Below are 26,908 nucleotides of genomic sequence, written 5' to 3' on the forward strand. Positions count from 1 at the left end.
TCCATAAAGGTACTAAAAACACATTTAAATCAGTTCATGTGAGTACAGTGGTTCAATATTAATATTATAAAGTGACAAGAATATTTTTGGTGCGCCAAAAAAAAAAAAAAAACGACTTATTTAGTGATGGCCGATTTCAAAACACTGCTTCAGGAAGCTTCGGAGCATAATGAATCAGTGTAGACGGCATGAGGGTGAGTAATTAATGACAGAATTTTCATTTTTGGGTGAACTAACCCTGTAATCCAAGCTAATACAATTGGAAAAGAACAGGATTAACACATGATTTCATTGAGTGACAACTCCAGGGGTATTCGTTTGTCCTCTTACACTCTGATTCACCAGGTCTCTTTAAGCCCTTGCTAATGTTCTATTGGTTCCAGGACCACAGTTTGATGAGGTTTGGTTACATTTATACATGCTACAAGGTCTTAAAATGGGCTTTGGAAACAGTGGAAATGACCTGGCTTGATTTTTATAGGCAGAACACAATGATTCATCCTCTATATCAGGTAATGTACTGTAAACTGTTGTGGCTAAACTGCATCTACTAGCTGTAATGCAAACCAGATTAGCGTCTGAAAGCCATCAGACCTCCCGGTGACCCTTATATTCCAGCTGTGGTCTGTGTAATCAAAGTGAATTGGGATATGCTGATGATTTTCAGATAACAATCTACCTACTATCTAGTATCTGTCATATATAACTCGATTTAAGGAATCATGAGCTCTACAGTGACAGCTGAAAATGCTTAGTCTCTGACAGTGACTGAAGTTATATTATTAAATGATTCATCAGAGCTTGTTCTTCTCAAGAATTGTTTATAATGGTAAATATTTCTGGGATATGTGCATGTGGAAACATTCCCTTTAACTGTTTTTATTTGTATATGATTTGAAATGTGTGGGTTTGATTTATCCTTTAATCGTGCGTGTGGCCCTAATGGTGATTAGTCACTGTACACTTATTTCCACTGTCATTTCCTTCAGCTTCATTACCGTTAGCCAACTCAGAATGGATTCATTGTATATAAGTAATGGTGAGTCATGTTACAACGACAGAACGTGCTCCTTAGTGTGTCTTTTCCTGTGGAACAGGAAGTGAAGGTTGTATGATGTAGAATCCACAGTTAGTACAGCTTTGTGTGTATGACTTTCATAGGTGTATATTAATAGCATTTCCTTCTATTTCATTTCCTGTGACCTCAGTTTGAAACGGTGTTAGCTTTGTTTATGTTATTTAAGAGCTTTGGTCTAACATAGATGATGGTGTATATGTACGTATGTAATCCTACTTTGAATTATATAATGCTTAAACAAGGGCATAATGCTGTCACAAGGTCTCAGGGTCATGGCGTATCAGATTCATGTTATAGAGCTGGACTGGTGTTTAAATTTCAAGCTAAAAATCATAAACACAGCAATTATTTTATAGATGCTCTTTCACACTTTAAAAGGGTTAGTTCACCCAAAATTGAAAATTCTGTCATTAATTATTCACCCTCATGTCGTTCTACACCCGTAAGACCTTCGTTCATCTTCGGAACATAAATTAAGATATTTTTGATAAAATCCGATGGCTCAGTGAGTCCTCCATTGCCAGCAAGATCATTAACATTTTCAAATGCCCAGAAAGCTACTAAAGACATATTTAAAACAGTTCATGTAACTGCAGTGGTTCAACCTTAATGTTATGAAGCGATGAAAATACTTTTTGTGCGCCAAAAAAACAAACAAAACAACAACAAAAAAATAACGACTTAACTCAATAATATCTAGTGATGGGTGATTTCAAAACACCGCTTCATGAAGCTTCAAAGCTTTATGAATCTTTTATTTCGAATCAGTGGCTCGGAGTGTGTATCAAACTGCCAAAGTCACGCCCCCCAGTGGTGAACCATTGAAATTTCAAAACACTTATGGCGTAATGAAGCCTCGTTTACTGAAATCACGTGACTTTGGCAGTTTGATACACGCTCCGAACCACTGATTCGAAACAAAAGATTCGTAAAGCTTCGAAGCTTCATTTGAAAGTGGTAATTATCTTGCTGTCAACGGAAGCCTCACTGAGCCATCGGATTTTATCAAAAATATCTTCATTTGTGTTCCGAAGATGAACGACATGGGGGTGATTGACAGAATTTTCATTTTTGGGTGAACTAACCCTTTAATTGTGATAAATTGAGTTCAGCAAATCTGGGCAAAAATCTGGACAAAAGTCATGTAGTGTATTCCAAGCTTTATTCAGAGGCACTTTGTTGGTGGTGTCCTTCTGATGGCAAGTCCACTAGAGGACAGTAAATAAAGATTTCTGTCACAAATCAATAGTGCAAGTACAAAAGAAGAAAAACAAATTACACAGAAATTTCGCCTACTTATACTACGTCCTAAAAGTATGTACTGTTTTTGTAAAGAAAAAGTACATACTTTTGAGTGTGTAGTAGAAGAGTATGCAAGTTTTGGGACATACTACCTCGTCATAACTGCATCTTTAACGGACGTTCTGTTGCTTAGTTACTCAACCTGTAACTGTTTAAACTACCCTGTCAATCATTTGTCACAGTTAAAATCCTCCACATTGATTTAAATTTATTTTCCTACCGTTTCGGAGAGAAATGTAGTCGCACGTTGATCTGCCAGTCATGGGTCTTTCATGCAGAGAACTCTCCTCATCTTTGCATAATGATGCATTTAAAAGTTAATGACCAAACACATCGTTATAAAAGTTCACAATGCTGTTGCAGATGAAATATAATGTGGATAACATTTAATAAATATCTTTTTGTCAGGTTAGACACTGCTTATTAATCATTCAAGCCCCTTTATCTTAACCGTCGTACCTCGCACGTCCGTCATGTTTGTAGTTTTTAAACACTTTTTATTCGTATTTGTAGTTCTAATCGAATCCTCGTCCACAGCGCAATGTGTTATGGGCAATATTAGCCGTTAGAAGTGTGCACGGATCTGCACTTCGAATTCTAACCGGAAAAAGTACACCATCCGGGTATCTTTGGAATACTCATTTCAACATACTACGATTTGGGACATACTAATTCTTTTTTCGAATACTATTTAGGAGGCATAGTATGCGAATTGGGACGCAGCATAGGCTGTATCCAAAATTGCATACTTCCCTACTATATAGTAGGCAAAAAATAGTATGTGCCAAAAGAAGTAGCCTATGTCTGAATTCACAGTACTCATAAAGAGTAGGCAAAAAGTACCCAAATTACTTGCTACTTCCGGCGAGATTGACACTTTACTCTCCCATGAGGCCGTGGGAGACAATTTGTGAATGGCAGTGAAGTGACGCAACCGACGCTGGTAGGTCACATGATAATGACAAAATGGGGATTGTAGTACATCCGGATTACATTCATACTACACAATTTCATATTATATAGAACCTTCTTTTTTCTGTTTGAGAAGTAATAAATCAAAATAAGTACCTACTCAAGAGAGTATGCGATTTCAGATGCAGCCGTAGATTTGCAATTCAGCATGAAAATATTGTGATGATCTCATCACTGTCACATATTGAATGCTTAATTAAGAAAGTCATTTAAATTTAAAGTCAACTTTAATTTTAAATTTCTTTAAAAAGAAAAATAGAGCTGGACTGGTGATTAAAGGTGCTAAAGATGATGTTTTGTTTTATACATTTTTGCAATACTTGAAACTGTCTTTACTAACGGATAAAAGACTATTTATTAGGTGCACTGAAAGTAATAATATTAATATACATCAACTGCGCACGAGGTAGGGCCTTAAAAACATCAGCCAATGATCGCGTAAACGATTGGCCCTCTGGCTTGTCAATCACTGCCGTGACGTTCCTTGTGAGAGACGAGCGCGGCTGCGCTCTCCAGTAACTTTCCACACTCCACAGGCGCCGCATGCAATGTTTTTGTCAGGAGACAGGAGTAACAACTGCAGATTATGAGTTACCTGCGGTGAGTCCGACATAATGAATCCAAAAAACACGACACAGCGAATGCCGGTGGTAAACACTCGTGTTTCAATACTTCTGCACGAGTTTTGGGAGGCGTTCCTTTGAAGTGAGCTGTAAAGGAGGGGGGTTGTTCTTACGCATGCGCTCAATTGAAAAACTCAGTCTTTGGATTCTCAGTCGAAGAAAAAATCCTCTCTATCACCTTTAAATCACAAGCTAAAAATCATAAACATACATTATTTTATTGGTGTTCTTCCACACTTCAGTTGTGATCGTTTAGTTTCAAGCTTTAAAAACATTTTCCCTATTTACTTTTAATGCACATATTCTGGTCCTATTTTTAAAAACGAGGTTTTCCACAGAAAAAAATTGATTGTCTTCGTAAACTTACATTAAAATGTAGTAACTTCTGAAATGAGTTTTCAATAACTAGCAACTAGCATTAACATAGCAACATTTCATGAATCATCCAGCACCTTCAACCCATCCAGTTTAATAGGCTTCTGGAATAAATCTTGTAATTCCAGGCCCCTCAGGACCTTGCGTCACTGCTAATTCTCTCACATCAAACAAGAGTTCATCAAGATGTGAACTTGCTTACTCTCTAAGCTGTAAGTCTGTGCCCATTTAGCACATATTTCCCAGGGGAAACAGCAACACACACATTATTAACTAGATTACTAGATATAGATACAAATTATTTTCTTCAGCACAACTATAGGCCTACACCTCAGAGTAAATTGCTTAAGCATGAGCAAAAAAGCGTTTTCTTTTCTTCACAGTGCTGTAATAGGTTCATTTAATTTGATATTCAAAAGAGAATTTTCCATCTTATTTTTTTTTAATACCACTATGGAAACATGGTAATTAATACCTACATGCTAGAATCTATCAGTGAATCTCAAACCTGTCCTGGAGTGCCACCAGCCCTGCACATTTTGTGTCTCCCTCATCTATCACACCTGATACTCATGAGCTCATTAGTAGAGACCTGAAATGGGTTTGTCAGATATAGGGAGACATACAATATGTGCAGGGCTAGTGGCACTCCAGGACAGGTTTGAGAACCACTGTGCTAGATGTATGAAAGCATGCGCTGGAATCAGAGATTGTTAAGTTCCCTCTGTCTCCGCTAGGCGGCAGTGTGTAGTTGAGAGACGCATCCAGGTTGACAGCAGCAGACGGGCGTGCGCGAAAGAATGTCTTAGAAAAATATCATAAAAAGACAGAAATCCCTTGCATTTCACAGTGAAAACTCGGGACATGTTTACTTTGGCTTAAAAAAGATTGGTAAAAGGAAGAGAATGCGTAAACACGAAGAGGTCGCACTGTTTCAAATATAGACTCGAGAAATGAATGGGTGGTTTTAACTTACGGACACGCGCTCTTGAACTCTTCGCATTCATATTTTAAACGAAAGTTCGACTCACTATTATTTAAATGAGTTCTTTTGAGTAGAATGAGAATTGTTACGTTTCATACAAGTGAACAGAACAGGCTATAAGACGAGCATCCCTTCCTCTCTGCCTGCCCCGCCGTCTGTCTCATCCTGCGCATCAACTGTGCGCCTTGGGAAGCAGACGAAAAGAGGGTGAGCGAAACAGCTGGAGTTCTGCTCTGCAATGGTCGTCTCATATGCTGAGAATCATTACATAACTGTCCTTGAGTGATTGTGATCATAAGGTTACTGTAATTGAAACCACGTCCCAGCATAGATGACACCAGCACAAATCGGTCACTTATCGGTGCTCTGGTAGTGTATGTTCAACACAGGGGCAGGGGATTCATTTTACCCAGACAGATAGATAGATAGATAGATAGATAGATAGATAGATAGATAGATAGATAGATAGATAGATAGAATTTTGGTAGAAACACCTGGAAGTTTGAAGAAAACAAATAACGAATGAATGAGTCAATGGATGAATCACTGAATATTCACAGAACTAACATCTACTGCTTTGCGGAACAGATGCGCATGTGAACAGTCAAACATGTTGGAAATCATAAAATCTGATATTGAAACAACATGTCTGTTATGGTGTGATAGCCTATTCAATCCGTATAAGATCAGGTAACTTTTTTTTTAAAATAAAAAACTATTAAAAAACTATTTTTTATTTATTTATTTATTTTTTAACCAAGGGTTTAAATCCATGCTGCGTAATCAAGGTGTGACCACACCATTAAGCGCATATGATATAACCATAAGCATATTCCACGAGTGGCAGGTGATAAGTTCTCGATCGTATGAGATGTGAAGTATTGCAAGTCTCTCTCTCTCTCTCTCTCTCTCTCTCTCTCTCTCTCTCTCTCTCTTTCTCTCTCTTTGGGCTCTCTTCCAGGTCCCGCACGCTCCAGCGCCCGGCCCGTTCACTTTTCACCCCGCCTCAGTTCGGTGGGGTGGGGTAAGGGGGGAGCCGCTTGCACCCTGGCCGAATGCCGCCTCACTGCCTCCGCTATATAAACACACATTGGAAGCTCGCTGTGCGACTCGAACTCACATTGAGAAACTGTATGTGTAGAGAGAGAGCTAGAGCGCAAGAGAGAGGTAGAGAGTGAAACCGCATCAGAAAAAGGGCTAGCGAGACGCACTACAGTCATCTGAAGATTTTACTGCTCATAGGCATCAAACTTCGGAGGATTATTTCTTTCATTTATTTCTGCGTCTTCCTTATGACCATTACTTGAAATTGAGTGCATTTAAAGAGATTATGTGGAGTTTTCCTGTAAGATATTTTAAAAAATAATAGCTAAAACCAATTTATTATTATTATTATTATTATTATTATTATCATTATTATTTCAAAAAGTAGACTAACTAAAAGAGTTTGGAATTTAAAAACCAAACTTCCAACTCAAGTTTGACAAGTTCACTCCAAATTTACATTTCAAAATTTTAAATATTGGACAGCGATCTGCAGAATCTAAAATGATATACAAACATTTAAGATCGATTTGTAACATCCCGCATTCTGTTAATTAAACACTTCAGTTTAATTTAATTCCAGAACTTTGTTGCGTTGCCTTTTGGTGAGAGAATCTGCTCAGCTATTTTTTTGCTTTTCAGAATAATTGTAGCAGCAAATCATATCTTACACAGCAAGTCACTCATATACTCCTGAGAAGGCTTAACCACTGTAGTGCTCATCACTCCAAAGAGATATTTGAAAACAGTGCCCGGACGTTCACAGCCATGCTCTTCGAGAGTTTTGACCTGGTCTCGGCGCTGGCGACGCTGGCTGCGTGTTTAGTGTCCATGGCACTTCTTCTGGCCGTGTCCCAGCAGCTCTGGCAGCTGAGATGGACCGCAACACGGGACAAGAGCTGCAAGCTGCCCATGCCCAAGGGCTCCATGGGGTTCCCCATCATTGGAGAAACATGCCACTGGTTCTTTCAGGTAAGAGCTCCATCTCCTTGTGTCTTTCCAAGTTTCCAGTCGCCTTGCTGTGGCGCGCGCACCGCGGGTTCCTGCGTTCACCAGTGCATATAGTCTCCCTGTAGGTAGCTGGATTGTTGAAGACGCATAAAGAGTAGGATAACGTCCACTAATGCTTTTCGCACGTGTGTGCTCGTGCTTAATATTGCGCGTTAAAAAGAGAACAGCCTGCAGGTTAGTTATTCCCAAGTGTGCGATTTCATCCGTGCCATATTTCCATGGTGTTAATAAGCTGTCTGTTTTAGATAGCCGTCAGTTTTTGTTTCATACAGCCAGTTTTCAATCCACGTGGAACAACCTGTTCGCGGCTGCCAAGAAAGGCGCGCTCCGTTCCAGAAATATTGTAGTCCTTGGCTTCTGATACGCGCGAGAACACAGCCACTGAGCGCCGCTTGTCAAAGCGCGCATAAACTCTCCTTGGGCGCGCGGGATGAGATTGATTGCGAGGGCAGGTAGTGTCGCGCTTTCATTGAGCTTCTGTGTAATTACGCGCGCCGGTTACTCTAGGAGAGCCCGCGTGCCGTTCTGTCATAATACTCAGACAGCGCGTAGTGCGCATACAGTACACGCAGATGATCTCTGTGCCACTTTCCTTAATAAGTCAGGGAAGTCTGTGAGCGCTCAGATGGCTTGTATTAGCAGTTAGAATATAAGGTAGCACATGGATATGAACTGAATCAAAATCAGCCAAAATGTTTTTTTTGAGTAGTTTATTACACGACCCTATAAACCCTAAAAAATGACATAAAGTAAAAATCGTGAATAAATGTCTTAGGAATTCTTTCTATATTAAATCCATGGTGCGCACAGGGATGTTCCTGGACATTAGCTTGCAGTTTCTGGAGTGGGTTGCTTTAAAATGAGATTTGCTGAGATTCAATAGGGAGGAATGTCCTGGTCTGAGTGGTGTACAGATCAAATTCTCTGGTCAGGAATAGATTCTCCAAACTTGCTGGAAATCCAGAAGAGAATTTCCGTGCAGTTGGCAGGCTCTCTGCAAAAACAAACAGCCTTGACTGCATCTCAGAGTTATATATTTAAAAATCAATAGGATTTGGACTGGTCCATTTGTGCCAAAATTGTGTCATTCCTTATTTCTAAAGCTCAAGGCATGCAGGACTGCGAGGCGACCGAGTGCTACAGTACCATGCAAACGTGCAGTTTGAATTGTTGATATCTCTCTTTATTGTGCTTCTGAAAACATGCACTGCTTTTACACCATCTGTGCGTATCAAATCATCCAAGACACCACCTTAACTTTGTCGGTTTGCGGTCCCTATCTCTCTCTGTCTCCTTAAGACTCCGCAAAGCAGCAGCTGAATCCATAAGTGGGTCAAATCTGTAACTGACATAGATTTATGGACTCAGAGGAGTCTCATTTTTTGTGTTCTCTTGCAGTGTGTCTGCCTTTATGAATTATGAAATGAATTTTGTCCGTGTATGAAATTTTTCAGGTGACCACAAAAAATATCTGGTCGGAACTTTCTTTCTTTGTCCCCTTCTCAGCTGTGCTCCACGTTTTAGCTGAAATGGAGCATAAACTTAACTATGACTATGCCAGGGCCATTCGTTTTTTGATGATCGGTTATGGTGAGTTCAGATTGAACATTTAGGTAATAACGATAACTATGTATTCCTTAATTAATCATGCATTGGTTTGCAAGTGTAGCGATAACTCCTTGATATTGCACAGTTCACCCAGTGGGCAACCCTCCCTTACCCCTACCCCACGTCTCCACCTTGACCCAAATCGCTCCAGTCTGGGTGGCAATAAAGCCGCCCACCAGGGGGTCAAAAACACACCCACACACTGGGACAAAGACTACACGGCTTGGGGCTCTGATCAGAATTCCAGAGAGCATGGCCTATACAGACCTGGGGGATTTAGGAACAGTCTTCCAGCATCCCCTCTCTCCCTCTCTCTCTCTCTCGCTCGCTCGCTTTCTGGCTCTCTCCTGGGGCTTGTCGGGATTAGCGAGCATGAAACGGGCATGACTGGCACCAGCGTGGTGTGGCCCCTTTTTCACCTCTGGAACGCACCACCAACCCCTCAAACAGCCTCTTGTCTTTAGGAACAGGGGATGGGGGGTGAAAGCGGAGGGGGCTTGGCAGCAGTAGTGGGAGGAGGAGGAAGGTAGGGGATAGAAAAGAGAAGAAAAGGGGGTCCCCGGGGTGAGCGCTCACACTGCACTGAACAACCATAATCTCTCTCCACAAAGTGTTTCCAGGTCAAAGGGGAGCCCATTCTCTCAGCTTGCCACATTTAGGTTCTTTGCGCTTAATTGTCTCGTGGGCTTTGCCGTTCGTCCGGCATTAAGCTAAATCATTTCTCTCTGATGCCGATTGCTGATTCCAACTGCATTGCCGGAAATCTCCTCTCATTTATGCATAGTCATGTGTCTCCGAGCACACCCTCTTTGGAGGGTACACCCAAGGGTGACTGATGGCCAAATAATGGGACCTCAAGTCCTACTGCCTCTGCTCGCTCTCCCCGCCCTCTCTTTGCAGAAATGCTGTCTATACCCCAATGGAGACGGGCCAATGCACACATCCTGAGAGATTCCAACGGGCTATTTCAGTAAATGGACATATTATCTTTATTTACGCTGAGACTGTGGGTCAACGTACGGAGAACTCCCCCCGCGCAGTTACCTGCCGCTCTGAAGCAATAAACACAGCAGCCCCCAGACTAAGCCATGCAGACACACACACATGCATATACTGTATACAGAAGGATCTGAGGACAAGGGTCAGAATAATGAGTGATAGAAATAAAGAGAACGGAGCAAAACGACGTGCCAAGCAAAACTTGCCGTACACTTTTCAAATCCCCCTGCTCCATCTATCTTTCTTTTCTTCTCGTCTTTCTTTATGGCGGTCGTACGTTGAAGAAACACGCCGGGGTGATTCAAACCGCGTATGAAATTGCACCCCCAAGTCCCTCGCGTAGCACCCCTGTGTTTAGGTCAACCGTAGCTGATCTGAATAAATATAATTAAAAGGGTTTTTTGTGATTTTAATAAAGGGGTCATTTGTATAACATTTCCACTGGCACACAAAGGCTACATTTATGTAGCGGGAGGCTCGACTGGTGTCCAATTTACACAGAAATTTGTATTTTTAGTCCTGCGCACTCTGTGAGGAATGGGCCAGTGGAAAAAAGCGGTCCTCTTTATTGCGCCCCCTTGTAAAATATCTGATAAATTTCTTTTCAAAATAAAAGAAACTATTGAACGTGGCGAGTTAACCCTTTCACCGCCAGAGGCATAGAACAGGCGTGTGTTGTGTGAGGTCGAGGGTCACACGAACACATCGGATTTGTTCAACTGTTTTGAAATGTTATTCGTTTTGTCTATTTATTGTCTATTTCTTTAAATATGTCAAGGATTAAAGTGACAGAACTATGCAGCTGCATGAGCTTCTGACACAGATGTTCTCCTCCCAAGATCCCTGCGCATATTATCATCTTCAAGTGACGTTTGACCTGTGTTTCGCCACAGTCCAAATGACTGTGGAAAGCTTTTCGGTCTTATCGGCGAAGATCATCTAACCTCAGCCTCTAACGGAGTTCTTGAACGCTCATAACAAACAGGCTTTTATTTGAGTGACAGCCGATTTCACTTGGTTTTTAAGAGAACGAGCTCGGAGCAACAGTAACCGTGTATGCGTGCAGAAGTAGACGTATGCACTGACCGTATTCGTGTGTTTGACAGCGCAAGTAAGCTGCAGATTATTACCTCATTGCTTTTCCAGGGTGTGTGGCGATTTTGTGCGTCAGTGACCCTTTTGGGTTTTTTTGTTTTATTTTCGTTCTCTGCACGTCTGAGCTTCTGTGGCCTTGTGAAATGAGGGAGGACATTTCTCACCTTCTAGCCAAATGACATCTGCACGGCCAAGCCCAACGCGTTTGTCTCCACATTTCGCCTCACGACCTGTCCTGCTATTTCCAGCCCGGCGAGTCACTTTTCTGTGACCGTTAAACCATTCTAATCACATTTGCTTATGCTCACCTCACTGCCAATCATTTCCAAGCAAGAAAACCATGATGTTTTCCCATCTTCGATCTGTCTTTTGTACTTTCCGCTTGTACTGCACAGGTCGGGACTGGATCCTTTCTGGCTGCCCTTCTGTGTACACTTGTTTAAGAGGGAACCGTTGGCCCCTACATGTGTAAATACACACATGTAGATGTGAGAAATGTATATGTGTTTTTGGTGATGTACTGCGTGACCATACATTGCACTGTTTCACTACTCCTGGAGAGGTGGAAAAAAGGCCCTGGCCTGGTAAGGATAACAGCATGTGGTGTTTAAAATGGATGTTCTCGTTCCCAGAATTATCAAACACACCAAGTTCACGCGGGTTACACATGACGTCAAAACAGAAATCGTCTGAAGGGGAAATATGACAGAACAAAGACCATAAACAAACATAATATAATACAAATTACAAGTTCACTTGTGCATAAATGTGTTTATACACAGAAATCAACAGAGAGAGAGAGAGAGTTAGCCAGTGCCCTTATGTTGGGCATGTGTGAAAGACGGCCTTGTCCTGGGTCTGTCAGGTTGAAAACGGCTCCTTTCTCTCTCTCATACTGACTGGTCCCACTGCCGGGAGGTGAGCACACACATACTCACACACAATCATCCATCATCACACACACGCTCAGTTCTCACCATGTGGTGAAAGATAGTACATTTATTTTCCCCCCTCTTCCCCTGCATTGCTTTTGGATGTGTGTGTGTGTGTGTGTGTGTGTGCATGTGGTTGTTCATGTCAGCATTACCTCTTGCCCTCACACTCACCTGATATGTGAAATCCTCAGTGTCTTTAAGTATAGCCTGGCTGTGAGCTGGCCAGTGACTATTTCTCTCACCCCTCACACTGTTCACGCAGTGGCTGTGCCCCCTGTCTAACACCTGGCGAGGTCCCGGGATGCAATGTGTCTGTTTGGCCACGGTCAGAGTTTCTCTGGGTGAAACTCCATTCATACCGGTGTAGAAAAACAACCTAAAACCGTTTCTTACTTACTAAACCTTGTTTTTCTGATGTTCCGATTGGTCGCTTATGATTCTAGAATCTGGAATTCTTTCACCTCCTCCCGATGAGGAACCAAAAAAGGCTTTGGATATGATATAATCCCGCCAAAACTATAAAACCCAAAACAGTCATTTGCTGGAAAAATTGTAAAAACTGAGAAAGAGAAGTGTGAAAGTGTGAAATATGGTTCGAGTTGTCCACCACTGCAGAATTTACAGCCATATTTTCTCCCACATGTTCAGCCAGGTCTGGTTAAACTTTGGCAGTTGAAAAAGTGAGACTTAATCCCCTTTTGTCTGACCTTGTCTAACCTCAGTGTGCATATATCTTGTTAGTTTGATCTCATAATCTCGCTATTTAATTAAGCTGATAATTTGTTATAGGATTTTAAGGGCTGAGGTGCCATGCAGGTCATAAGACATTTGCTAAGTCTTCAGAGATCTCAGCCAGAGATCATTTAAGGTTTTCTGACAATATGGAGGTGTTAGCTGAGTTAGTCAGCCAAGGTCAAAGGTGAGAAGAGAGTAGAAGAGCATGGGTAAGATCAAGCAAATGAAGTCAATATGGAGAACTAAAGCATCCGCTGTCAGATGTTTGGATTGCTTCTGACAGATGTTTTTGTGAGGATGCACGTACATTTACGTTCTTTATTATTTGCCGGCATATATTATAAAAAAAAAGTTCAAGGCCAAGACGTTATTCATGAACTAATCTCTTTATTTGTTTATACAGAGGTGAGAAACCCAGCCTCAGACCACGAATACACAAAAAGGGGTGGGACGCTTATTTGCGATTATCCAAAGAGATTGGCTACTGGACTGACGGTACACAGGAAGGATATTGGGAAGTGCTTGCCTTCAGAGTTAAAGCAGCAGTATGCGCAGGGCTTGTCCCTTATATTTGAGACCAGGAGATGGTGGGAAAGTGAGTGTGACATGAACATCTCTGTTCATACACATATTCTGAAGAGGCTATAAAACCTCCTGGAAATATACTATTTGAATCCCACCATCTTTACTCATGGGTTCTCAGTTCTGAACTCCTAAGCCGTAAATGTCATGAGAGGTAAAAAAAATAAATAAAATAAAAACATCAGAATATACACAGCTACTTTTGATGTAGAAAGCAGAAAGATGCCTTTTGCTTGCAGAATGGTGTCATAACGGCATCTACCAGCAGAGGCTAACTGCATTTTCTCTATTCCTTTTTCCTCTGTGATACTTTGTCGTTTGTTTTAGTGTTTTTGGTTTGAATACTCTTGTTGGCTATTTGTTTCACATTTATATTGAACAGGCATTAACACAGAGAAGTATGCACATAGCATGCTGAGGTGAAGTGTATTCTGACTACTTTCTGGAAAAAAGCCTTGCATGCTGCTAAATTTATCCCTGAAAATAAGAGTGTGAGTGTTGGAGTGTGCTTGATGAAACTGGTCACAAAATTTGGTAAGGGGAGGGTGGTAAGGGGAGCAAACAGCTCTACTGCCACTTCCTGCCATGGGGTCAGTATGTGTGTGTGAGGCTGAGAGGTTACAGGCCGTCTTTATGTGCTCAGCAGAAGTCTCGAGGGCTAGAGACAATTACTCTGTGTGTATTACGGAGCAACTCGCTCCAAAGCTAAGAGTTTTAGCATGTTTGTAACTCTGCTGAAGTGAACTTGAATGTACATAATGACTATAAATTAGTTTTACTTTAGTATTGTGCCATTTCAGTCAGGCGATGGTATGGCTACACTTAAAGCGTGGGCATGTGACCCCATTCAGGTTCATGTCTCCTGCCCTGAGAAAGCCTGAAGTGTGTTGCTGTAACACTTAAAGTCCCCATGAAATCAAACATTTTATTTTTTTTTCACTTTTAGTATGCATATGTTTGCCTTACGGCTATCTATAATCTAGTGTGCTCCAAAACAATGACAAAATTCGCATTTAGAAGATATAAGCGTTCAAAACTTACAGTCTCTCACTTTCGCCAATTTGGATCAATGATTTTGATGAAATCACTCTGCGCTTCAGCTTCTCATCATATTTTCTGTCGAATCAAATGCTCTCTAGAATCTGAAGAATCCCACTGAAGATGCGACTGAAATCGGTCACTCAATTTTATATGATAAATGGCACATAATGCACTATATAGAGAATAGGGAACATTTCAGGCAGTGTAAATGTGATTTCCTTTGGTGTGAATGAAGTCTGATTTCACATTAATGTCACGCAAACCGCCACAGCTCACACACAGTCTGCTCCAGCCTAGAGACGGGAATCAGGATAGCACACAGCGTGTCATATGCGCGAGTCGGCACAAACCACAAAACGTGTCTGACCCATTTGGACTCTACACAGAATGCTATATTTTAAAGGTGCCCTAGAATTAAATATTGAATTTATATTGGCATAGTTCAATAACAAGAGTTCAGTACATGGAAAAGACATGCACTGAGTTTCAAACTCCATTGTTTCCTCCTTCTTATATAAATCTCATTTGTTTAAAAGACCTCTGAAGAACAGGTGAATCTCAACATAACACCGACTGTTACGTAACAGTCGGGGTGTACGCCCCCCAATATTTGCATATGCCAGCCCATGTTCCCAACATTATGAAAGGCATTAGACAAGGGCAGAACATCTGGATGAGCACAGCTGAATCATCAGACTAGGTAAGCAAGCAAGAACAATAGCGAAAAATGGCAGATGGAGCAATAATAACTGACATGATCCATGATAACATGAGATTTTTAGTGATATTTGTGAATTGTCTTTCTAAAGGTGCGTCCCAATTCGCGTACTTATGCACTATTCTATGACGTTTTTAAGTATAAATAGTGCGAGCAGTGCGTTCACACTGAAAATTCCAAAAAGAAAAAGTGTACTTTAAATACCCGGATGATGCACTAAATTAACGGAAAAAACGAAGTGTGGAATGTTGGACACTTCGTGCACTCAACTGTCGCAGCTTTAATTACGTAGTGGAGGGGAAGGGAGGATCAGACTCCGTTGTTAAATGACAAAATAACCTTATATAATTCACGCACTACATGGATAAGTGCATAGTGCACAAGTACATAGTGTATAGTGTGTCATTTGAGACGCAACTTAAATGTTTCGTTAGCATGTTGCTAATGTACTGTTAAATGTGGTTAAAGTTACCGTCATTTATTACTGTATTCACGGAGACAAGAGAGCCGTCGCTATTTTCATTTTTTAAACACTTGCAGTCTGTATAATTCAGAAACACAACTTCATTCTTTATAAATCTCTCCAACAGTGTGTAATGTTAGCTTTAGCCACGCAGCATAGCCTCAAACTCATTCAGAATCAAATGTAAACATCCAAATAAATACTATACTCACATGATCCGACGCATGCATGCAGCATGCATGACGAACATCTTGTAAAGATCCATTTTGAGGGTTATATTAGCTGTGTGAACTGTGTGTTTTATGCTGTTCAAGGCAAGCGCGAGCTCCGGGGTGGGGGAGCGGGAGATTTAAAGGGGCCGCAACCTATATATCGGTGCATAGTTAATGATGCCCTACCAAAAAAAAATAATTAAAAAAAATCTATGGGGTATTTTGAGCTGAAACTTCACAGCCACATTCAGGGGACACCTTAGACTTATATTACATCTTTTAAAAAGAAGTTCTAGGGCACCTAGAAAGCGATTTTGAGGAGATTAGGAGATTAGACAGACTCGGCATTAGAAACAACACTGACGAGTAGAAGAGATAACACCGGTGCCATGCACTAACATAAATTACACACTTTTCAAACTACACATCCTCAGCATGTTCATTGTTTTGCTTTAGTAACAGTGTCATATTAAATCTGAAATAGGAATCTATTAAACTGTGGCTGTTATAAGCTGTCAAATGCGGCTTTGCCGAGCTCAATGGCTCTGGTCAAGCTATGATATAAATGAAACGCTATTGGCTGTTTTTAAAAAGGGGAGGAGCTACTCAATGTGTCCCGCCCTGTCTTCCTGTTTCAGTGAAAATTGCATCAGCACATTGAATAATGTGTTTCAAGGCACTTCAGTGGGTCAAAGGTGGTCAAAGGTGAAAGTTTGGAGTATATGTACTGAATTCTTTGCTGATTAGCACATTCAGACATGCCAATTTCTCAGAGCTAATGTCTGCGCTCATATACTCATTAGATCACTTCTCTCAGCGAAGGCTCTGATCCTGAAGGATAAGCCTGAGTCCCTTCTTAGCTAAAGCTAACCCAACTGCATAAAGAATGTTGTGAACAGGACCCATATGCCCTTACAATACAAAGTGGGCTAACACCCTTCTTTCCAAATACCTATTAGCCCTAACACCTCATTACAGCTGTAATATTCAGATGGAAACCCCTTAGCCTGTAGTGTTGTGTTCAAATTTAAAGGTTTTTGCAAGGCTAAAGGTTAATCATTCAATTGGAACAACAAAGGTAAAAATGCTTTTCAGTTTATGGTAGAAAACTGACAGCTGTGGTTGGCAGAAAAAGCACAGTGACAAAGTGACAAATATGTTGACATCATTTTTCATACGTACTAAAATCATAATATTAACAATATTGTTACTGAACAGTATTGTCTTCTTAAAATGAATTAAAAGGTAATTTATACTCTTGAAATGTAATATATAATTTTAAAAATATATAATTTATTATATTTTTTTTTTAATAATTTTAAATTATTTTTTTTACATACAAACAATTAACACGTTTTTATTTCCGTTTTATATTTTGTACATCAAATGCAATTTAGCCTGTCAATTTAGCAAATATGACTCTAATATAAAACAATTGTAACTGTAAACAATTTGCTAATCTGTCTGCTCCACAATTAAAAGCCTCTGAATATCGGCAACTAATGTATTTTCTTCTTTTCACACCTGCTTCTCTTTTTCAGGGTGCAGGTTTCCATGCATCAAGGAGGCAGAAGTATGGGAACGTTTTCAAGACCCACCTGCTCGGGCGGCCGCTGATCCGGGTGACGGGGGCAGAGAATGTGCGTAAGGTTCTTATGGGAGAGCACAGCCTGGTCACTGTGGACTGGCCCCAAAGCACCAGCACTCTACTGGGTCCCAACAGCCTGGCCAACTCTATAGGAGACATCCACCGCAAAAGGAGAAAGGTCCATATCCAGTTGTTTACTACTCAGATGTAGTTTTATTATGTGTGGGAACCATCCTTATCTCCTAATTGATGGTTTTGTGTGCTCCATTTCCCTGTCTTGCCCATGAAAAATGTTTTGAATTAGTGAAAGGACAAAACAGACAGTAAAAACGAGAGATGGGGTGAAAGAAACAAGATCAGGTCAAATGGAAATGGTCTTCCATCTATAGGTCCAGATTTGGAGACAGATACCCACAACGCATTGCTCCTCTGTTACGCATAACAGTCTGCTCACAATGACCACATGGAGGATTACGTGCATAACTAGCTTCTCCTCAAATCCAACCCATTGTCCGGGGACAAAATAGCTTTTTTGTGGACCCTGGTCCTCTTCAGTCACTTGGAGGCTTGAGTTTCACCTCACACACCTGTTCCATTGAAGGGTCAGCGGGGTGTAATCAGTCTGGTTAATCCTCCAGGTCCAGGGCCTCACGCAAACCCCCTAATGACTGCTAATTAGTCAGCCAGCTTCAGACGGACAAAGACTGCCTTATGAACCACGTTCCAATGTCCCACTTTGCGCACTAATGTCATAAATGTTTTTTCATTTGTTTTTCAACCTCTCTGGAGATGTACAGCATTGTACAGTCTATATTTTTGACTGGATGGGTACTTTCATCAACAAGCCAGCCATGTTCTGTCCCTCTGGGATGTCCTGTTCTAGGCATGAGGTTTGGGAAAGAAGAGAATGCATTGTAAAATGTCCCTTCGAAGACAATTGCTACACATTTACATGTACTAGAGACTGCTCTACATGTAAGAGCTCTGGATGTAGCTAGTGATATAATTTAAGTTATATTTGATGTTTGTGTTAAAGGAAATTCCTAATGTATGTTATTCCGTGTCTTTATCTAAGTGCTGGTCACTAACAAGGTGCACAACGGTTCACTGAATAATACTAGATACAACCAAATTAGACTTCTTGAAGTACCCAGACCTTTCAAACAGTGGATTTGGTAAGGCTTTGAATTTATTAGGTTGGCCAGTAGAGGGCACAGGATCTTAATTCTGCGCTCACCTGCCTACACAAAGTGCTCTCCCTGTGAATGAGAGATTTTGTTTTAGTCAGTGGGGGAGAGAGAAAAGAGAGAGCGAGAGAGAGAGAGATTGGAAAAGTAGAGAGAAGTGTAAAGAAAGTGAATGGTTTGGGGGAGAGAATAAAGAGGTCTTTACATTCTGGTCAAACCAGCAGCTTTGAGCAGTTTCATATAATTTAAGACATATGGAAATTATTAGGGTGGGGGAGTTTTAAAAGGCCGTGTGTGTATGTGTGTGGAAAGTGCAGTACAAGAAGTCACGTTTTGTAATGAAGACAGGCGGCTGTTTTTTTCCAGTAGTGTTCTAAATCCCGTATAATGGGGACTGGCATTAGTGGAGCTTGACTGACGTCTGTCTACGACGCAAAGAATCGCAGTAGGAAAATAGTAACCTTTAAAAAATCCCAAACCAATAAGCAGTATAAATATGGTGTAGTATTTCTATATTAATGTATGAGTAGTAGCTAAGAGAAATGTGTGATACAAACATGCTTGAAGCCACTCTTTTTTTTTCTCCACACATGTGGACCGCTGTGACGTACCGGAAAAGGATTAGATGTTAGTAATGTCATAGCATGGACAGATCACTGGAGGTTTTATACGCAGGGAGAAGGGCACTGAAAACTAAGTGCAAATTGATGTGAAATAGGATTTTAATAACTACTAACAGCCAGTTAATTGTTAGAGATGAATGAGTGTGTCTGAGAAGAACAGCACAGAAAGGAGACCTGAAGAAATGGGCCTTGGCAAGAGAAAGTCAGACGTGAGGAGAGACAGGAGGAGGACACGCAAGTCTCCGCCCCCTTCCCTTTACTACTGGAAAAAAGCGGGGCGGAGACGAGGTATTTGGAATGAGATGGCATATAAAAAGTGCTATTGTTAGTCGTGGAACATGGATGTTATTTCACTAAACAAACCAGCACAACTGAGGCACATTAGAAATGCGCTGCTGTGGCCAGGAAAATCTTACCTTCGCCTTTCACCCTCACTGCTGATGCAGAGGGAAACTCTCTCAGATATTCTGAGAGAGAGGTGGAGGTAGGTGAATGGCAGTTAAGAGTATGAAAAGGTCAAAAATAGTGAGGACTTCAGAATTAATAAGAATGTTTCATGCTTCATTCTATTAGACAAATAAGCTTGGCCTTTAAGTCCCGACTGTGGCTTCGGGATAATATTTTCATGACATTTCTTGCTTGTAGAGCACAGATGTGCTGTTTTGTGACGGGTGATGTGATTCATAGGCCAGCTGCATTGTGGGAAGTGTAGTTCAGCAATGGAGGTTCCTAAGCCTGAGTCAAAAACAAATGTTTAACGCTTTTGGAACAATACGTCTGTTATCGGATAGTGTCACGTATCTGGACAGGTTCCTAAACCTGCATGTTTTTGGAAGCCGATCCCTTCCACTGCTCTCCTGGGCCAATTAGATCATTTTCTAAGGGTCTTAGGTAAAATAAATCCTTCTTATGAAGATCAGATCCAGTTTTGAGCTAAAATGGGACTTTATAAAACCAACAACTGATTGCAAAACTATTTATCATGTCAAAATTGTTCTCTATCACATTTTGCAAAACAGCGGACTGACCGCACTTTCAATTGTGTTTCTCAGATCTTTGCTAAAGTCTTCAGTCATGAGGCTCTGGAGAGCTACTTGCCCAAGATCCAGCAGGTCATTCAGGAAAACCTGCGGGTGTGGAGCTCCAATCCTGAGCCCATCAACGTGTACCGTGAGTCCCAGCGGCTCTCCTTCCAGATGGCCATACGTGTGCTCCTGGGTTTCCGCGTCTCTGAAGAGGAGATGCGCTGTCTTTTCCACACATTCCAGGATTTTGTGGAAAACGTTTTTAGCCTTCCCATCGACCTGCCTTTCAGTGGTTATAGGAAGGTAAATGGTCAATATGTGTTGTCTAAATCACTTGAAAATAGAGGAATGGATTAGACTGTCTCTGTGTATTAGGTGCGCAGCGATAGATCAGTACTAATGAACTTCTAATAAACTAATGAACTTGTGTTTGCAGGGTATTCGTGCAAGAGACTCACTCCAGAAAAGCATAGAAAAAGCCATCAGAGAGAAACCACTCCACACACAGGGGAAAGATTATACCGATGCTCTTGATGTGCTTCTAGAAAGCGCCAAGGAGAACAACACAGAGCTTACAATGCAGGAGCTGAAGGTGAGCGAAGCACCATTATCTATGTTTCCATCCATCTATTTTTTTATGTGCATTTTGGGATATTGCATAAAAAAACGCAAGATGGAAACAACAAGATACGCATAAATTCTAAAAATGTGCCTAACAATTTATGGGCTCAATAGAGGCGGAAACATTTTTTATCCAATAAGAAGACGTTTACCAAATAAATCACTCGATGTGCAACAAGAAACTCACATGAATGATTTTATCTCCGCGTTCTTAAGCGTAAATCATTTATGATGTAGGGAGAAAGAGCCAAAGTGGCTTTTCCTGATTGCAGCAACTTCCATTTTTATTACAGGTATTTTGTGCCAATTTCCCAAGAAGTGACGGTTCTGTTCTCTTGAACACACAGGATGCTTTTTTCACGAACGTTTTATGCGATATTCTAATTTTGTGCACAATTTGCAACTTTGGATGAAAATATAGCTACTGATACACTATAGCTTTGTTCCAAAATCTTGTAAGCTGCCTACCTAGACAACATTTTAAGGCCTCATATGCACACTTTCCTTTGTGAATGTTCTTCCAAACAGTAATCAACAAACTTATTAAAAATCATGATATTTAAAACAAACATAGTGAAAAAACTTAATCAGTTACTGTGAGGTGAGAGAAATATAAATGTACAGCATTATGATACTGAAACCTATTCATGAATTGTTCCATCGTTTTTTTTTTTTTCGCCCTGTCATTAACTTAGCAACATATTAATGTCAAATTCCATTGGAATCAAATTCGAGCTCCTCTTGTGCACTTTGCTTTCTAAGCGCTATTTGTGTTGTGTGCCAGTGACTGTTAAGATGGTTGTATTGCATGTAGTGTATTTCAAATCAGTCACTAAAGAGAGTTTCACTTCTGTTGGGCTATTTTCTCAGAAGGTAGCTGGATAAGAAGGCAATAGAAAGCAAGCATTAGATGCTGGAACAGAGCCGAAAATGAGTAGACGCCTAGTCAGCATCTTTGACATATGCTGTCTTATGAAAACAGAGATACTATATCACCAAACAGAGACACATTTCAAGACAATCTGTGTTTTGATCATGTGTATTTAATGCTACATTACATATACATATACATATACATATACATATACATATACATATACATATAAATGTTCATGGATTTCACCACACAGTCATTCTTCCAGTCTCTTTCTACTAATCATTTTCTTTTCACCAGATGATTTGGTTTTCAGTGTGAGGTCAACTTGTGATTACATATTAAAGCAAAAAAGGAAGTCAACACTTTGATTTTGAGAGGCTAACGGTGACTCTCTGACAGCACACTTTACCCACTGACTGCTCTCTTTAGTTCTCTCTCCTGCTCAGTTCTCTTGTGTCATGCCCAAACCGGGATGACAGACATTTAATGACACAGATAATAGTCAATAAATGCTTCCCTGTAGGCGACTGCTACCTGGTTATACCACTCAGCTCAGAGGTTTTAGCTTTTTTCTTTTCTAAGGTACATGTGTAGTCTCCTCAGACAGTGGCGGCAGGAGTGGCTCCCAGGCCTGTCAACACCAACTCACTGGCAAGCAGTTAAAAAGGGAGGGAGAGAGAGAAGAGAGAAAAAAGAAACCTGTGTAAGATGGCTGCCAAACCTCAAAGAAAAAAAAGAGAGAAGGAAAGAAAAGAAATAAAGAAGCTCCATCCTAAGAATTCAGAAAAAGTCAGCCTGCAGTGAAGTGGCTGCATGACTAGAGACAATATTATATATATAGACCTCTTCAAATTTCAGATTTTTTAAAACTTTCTAATCATCAAAGAATCCTGAACATTTTTTTTTACACTTCATCAGTAATAGATGTCGGTGTCAAATGTCTTTAAATAGTGTCCATATAACATTTTACTTGAGTTACATCGATTTCTTTCTTTCTCCGTCAGGAGTCCACAATTGAGCTGATCTTCGCTGCTTTTGCCACAACAGCCAGCGCCAGCACGTCTCTGATCATGCAACTGTTGAAACACCCTCCTGTGCTGGAGAAGCTGCGTGAGGAGCTGCGGAGCTGCGGCCTGCTGCACGACGGCTGTCTGTGCCAGGGTGAACTGCGTTTGGACAGCATCATTAGCCTCAAGTACCTGGACTGCGTGATCAAAGAAGTCCTGCGTCTCTTCGCACCCGTGTCCGGAGGTTACCGCATTGCCACGCAGACCTTTGAGCTGGATGTGAGTTGTTGTGAATTTGCAGCTACTTTCACCCAAAAAATTCTCTCATCATTTACTTACCCTTATGTCTTTCCAAACAAAACAAAAAGTTTGTGTCCATACAATGAAAGTCCAGAGTTGTTTAGACCGCAGCATTCTTCAAAATATCAGAGAAGAAAGTGATACAGGTTTGGAACGACATGAGTATGAGTAAATGATGTCAGAATTCTCTTTTTTGGGTGAACAATGCTTTTAACATTTTGTATTGTTGTTAATCTTGTCAATGCTCATCTATTTTATCATTCTAACAATTGTTATTTTAGAATTATTTATAGACTATTATAGTATGTATTAGTTTCAAGTCTCGTCTACTTTATTTATAGAGCCCTTTCCGCTACAAAGTAGACCAAAAGACTGTACAGCAACACCTTGTACTGAATCCGATATTTAACCAGAAGCCAATGCAGCTTTTCCAAAACTGGAGTAATATGCTCCCTTTTCTTAGTGTTAGCAAGGAGCCTCGCAGCTGCATTCTGGACCAATTGCAATCTTGAAATAAGTGTTTGGCTTATTCCCAAATAAAGTGCATTACAATAGTCCAAATGGGAGGAGATAAATGCATGTATCACTATCTCAAGGTCAGCAACAAACAGAAAGGTTTTCATTTTTGCAATAGTCCTCAACTGAAAAAAGCAACTATTCACCACGCATTTAACCTGATGATCAAACGTAAAAGCTGATTTGGGACTGCACATTTGTTGTCCATGTACCTAACACATCGTTTATGTCACAGTCATCCTTATTTGGCCTAAAAATGATTACTTCAGATTTACTCGGATTAAGCTGTAGGCGACTTTGCTCTAGCCAGCACTTCACCTCCTCATAGATGACTGAGAAGTTGATCCTCCAGATCTAATAGGTAGATAAATCTGAATATCATCAGCATAAAGATGATAAGACATACTGTGTTTTTAAAAAAATAAGGCCTAAAGGCAACAGAAATAGTAAAAACAGATATAAGCCCCAAAATGGAGCCCTGAGGTACTCCACAGTCAATAGGAATTGAAGAAGAAGAAAATTCCCCAACCCTCACTGAAAAGGATTGTCCTTTCAAATAAGGAGAAAACCATTTTAAAACAGTCCCTCTCAGACCCATAACATGCTCTGAACGTTTAATAAGGATGTCATGATCTATTAGATCAAAAGCTGCACTAAGGTTGAGCATAACTAAAGCTCCTATTAGTGCTGTCAAAACGATTAATCCTGATTAATCGCATCTAACATAAGTTTGTAAATATATATGTGTGTGTGTACATACAGTATACGTATATATGTATATATACACACACTAATATATTAACAAACTTGAATCTATTAATCTATTTGACAGCACTAGTATTTATTAATATTTTGAATTAGCTTATTTTAATTTTAATTTTATTTGAAGTTTTATTCATTTGGTTTTGTCCCTGTCATTTTTATTATTTTTTTATATTTCTATTTATCTTTAATTTAATTTACTTTAATTATATAATTATTTTTAAATAGTTTAGCTTAAGTTTTACTTAAAGGTGCAATAAGCAATTTCTGAGAAATGCTGTTGAAAGTGAATCAGACTGCGCACCAAAACACACTTGTAGCCAATTAGCAGTAAGGGGCGTGTCCACTCATGCATAGCCTTTTTGTGAATCAAGACGGGGGTGTGATCCTTTTGGGTAGGGGCGTGTTTGTTATGATGATTTCAAATATCAACAGCATTTCTCAGAAACTGCTTACTGCAACTTTACCAATAACAATAACACTGCTTCTAACCTCCTTTTTGTCCGTCTCTCAGGGTGTACAGGTACCTAAAGGTTGGAGTGTCATGTACAGCATCCGCGACACCCACGACACCTCAGCTGTGTTCAAGGACGTAGAGGCCTTTGACCCGGACCGGTTCAGCCCCGAGCGTAGTGAGGATCGCGAGGGCCGCTTCCACTACCTGCCCTTTGGCGGCGGCGTTCGCTCCTGCCTCGGCAAGCAGCTGGCTACTCTTTTCCTCAAACTCCTGGCCGTGGAGCTCGCTGGAGGTAGCCGCTTCGAGCTGGCCACGCGGACATTCCCGCGCTTGATTTCGGTCCCCGTGGTACACCCCACCGATGGCCTCCGTGTAAAATTCTTCGGCCTCGACTCCAACCAGAACCAGATCATGGCCAAGCCGAATGACATGCTGGATGCCACCGTGTGACAGACCGAGAAGTAACAGACTTCGTATTTTGAGCTGTCACCCGAAATTCTGTAAAAGACTCTCATTTGCCAAAAATGTATAGTCTATCATTTGTAAAGAAGTATATCATAAATATATAAATTGAACTGAACGTATTGCTACATCAGGAGAGCACAAGAGGAAGGTTTTAGAAAAGAAGGGTTAAAGAGACAGTCATATAAGCCGATGTAAATTTCACAGGGTATGGCCAGTTCTGCTTTAACCAGCGCAGGATGGCTCTGGAGGAATCAGTCTTGAAATCGTTTGAGATGAGTAGTTTTGTTTTTGTGTGCGAGTGTCTGGATGGTGAGTTCATTTATATGTATATACTGTATGTGCGGTTTGCGTGTGTGTAAATACACTACGTGTTTTTCTCGTGCAAATGTGTGCGTGCGCCTGTTTGCGTGCGTGGACAGGTTGTTATTCAGCTAAGGTATTAGCAGTTAGAGTAGGCAGTGTAAACTAGAATGAATGGGAGGACTGTGTAATTTACTCAGGTGTGTTAGCAGTACAGAAGGAGCTTTCAGACTAACCCAGTACTTGTTATACATGCTCTGTACATAAGAGACAATTCATAATATTCTTTTTAAGAGAGCGTGAAAAGGAGGCGATGAAGAGAGATATATAACTAGAGAGAGACTATGAGAGAGAAAACTAACCTGTGCAGGCTCTCAAAACAAGCTATATAGGGAATGAAGGACTCGTTCCTGCTGCAAAATTTATATCTGAAGACATTTATGAAAAAAAGCAAAGAAAAAGTCTGTCGTAAACTGTTGTATATGCTGCTTTGGGAGTCGCTTTTTATTTATATGATGGAGCAGAGTGCCAACTGACCTCTGCTGCTCCACATCAATATATGAAGAAATTATACTGAACATACAGTAGATGATGGTGGAATGGAGCGGACAATCATCAGTCATTCACTCTACAGTATACAGTACCACCGATCAGGAGAGTTTTCTTGAGATGCCTCTGAAGGGACTTTAAAGGACTCTTCTTTCACTTCCTCTACAGGCCATGCAAAGGACTTTTCTTTGATAAAATATGCCACTGATCTTTTTTTATGAATTAATGAATGGATGAATTAAAATAATGTCTGCTGCTTTCAGTGTACCATTTTCTAACAGAGAGTAGATCGCTACCTTCAGCTACAGTTTTGCTATTTCTAAGCAAAGGTTGTGAGTGCAAGAGGGATTTCACATATTAGAAAGCCATGGGTAAAGCATATTTGCATTGTCTAATATCCTAATATTCTTGCTATTAATATTATTATTGTAATAAATCTTATTTTAAGTGCTATTTTTGTTATATAGAGTTCTAGTATAAGTAAAGTCTGTTGGTAAATACTGTTCTATTTAGAATGATATGGATTTCAGTTATACTATATTGTACACTGTGTTTAAATGTTAATATGGTTTTATCTTATTGTAATAATTATAATTTTTGGTTATCATTATTATCATTGCATTTAGTTAATATTAATAAACAGAAGCACTTGCGAGGTATGTTTATTTTGAGTGCCATTTGACTACATGTTCTGATTGTTGAGTTTGTCTGTACATATATTTTATTCCTTTTTACAAATCCACATTTCACTTAGTTCAAATATGAATGTTTTCCCCTTCTTTTTGTTACAGTGATTCTTAAATGTACTTGGTAATTTTATAAACCCTTGTAATAAACTATAATGTGAAAATCA

General features: G+C 40.3%; 1 protein-coding gene across 3 annotated transcripts; it reads left to right on the forward strand.

Moving 5' to 3' along the window:
• The first annotated feature begins 238 nt into the window (after window positions 1–238).
• Window positions 239–26,908, forward strand: LOC125264578 (cytochrome P450 26B1). Of its 3 annotated transcripts, none has more exons than XM_048184003.1 (7): window positions 242–512; window positions 7,022–7,351; window positions 17,320–17,544; window positions 20,229–20,504; window positions 20,638–20,793; window positions 22,704–22,985; window positions 24,799–26,908. In XM_048184003.1, exons 1-7 carry the CDS (start codon window positions 366–368, stop codon window positions 25,189–25,191), a joined length of 1,809 nt encoding a protein of 602 aa, XP_048039960.1. In that variant the 5' UTR covers window positions 242–365; the 3' UTR covers window positions 25,192–26,908. The 3 variants fall into 3 exon arrangements, with proteins under 3 accessions (XP_048039962.1, XP_048039960.1, XP_048039961.1); XM_048184004.1 differs by lacking the exon at window positions 242–512 and adding an exon at window positions 6,277–6,680; XM_048184005.1 differs by lacking the exon at window positions 7,022–7,351 and having other exon boundaries at window positions 239–512.

The sequence above is a fragment of the Megalobrama amblycephala genome, linkage group LG3, assembly GCF_018812025.1.
Source record: "Megalobrama amblycephala isolate DHTTF-2021 linkage group LG3, ASM1881202v1, whole genome shotgun sequence".
Lineage (NCBI taxonomy): Eukaryota > Metazoa > Chordata > Actinopteri > Cypriniformes > Xenocyprididae > Megalobrama > Megalobrama amblycephala.

Bases quoted from the DNA above. Each gene is read 5' to 3' on its own strand.
- LOC125264578 (XM_048184003.1), top strand. From the start codon at position 366: ATGTTCTATTGGTTCCAGGACCACAGTTTGATGAGGTTTGGTTACATT. The intron at 7,352-17,319 runs GTAAGAGCTCCA...TCTCTTTTTCAG, and splicing joins CATGCCACTGGTTCTTTCAG to GGTGCAGGTTTCCATGCATC. The intron at 17,545-20,228 runs GTCCATATCCAG...TGTGTTTCTCAG, and splicing joins TCCACCGCAAAAGGAGAAAG to ATCTTTGCTAAAGTCTTCAG.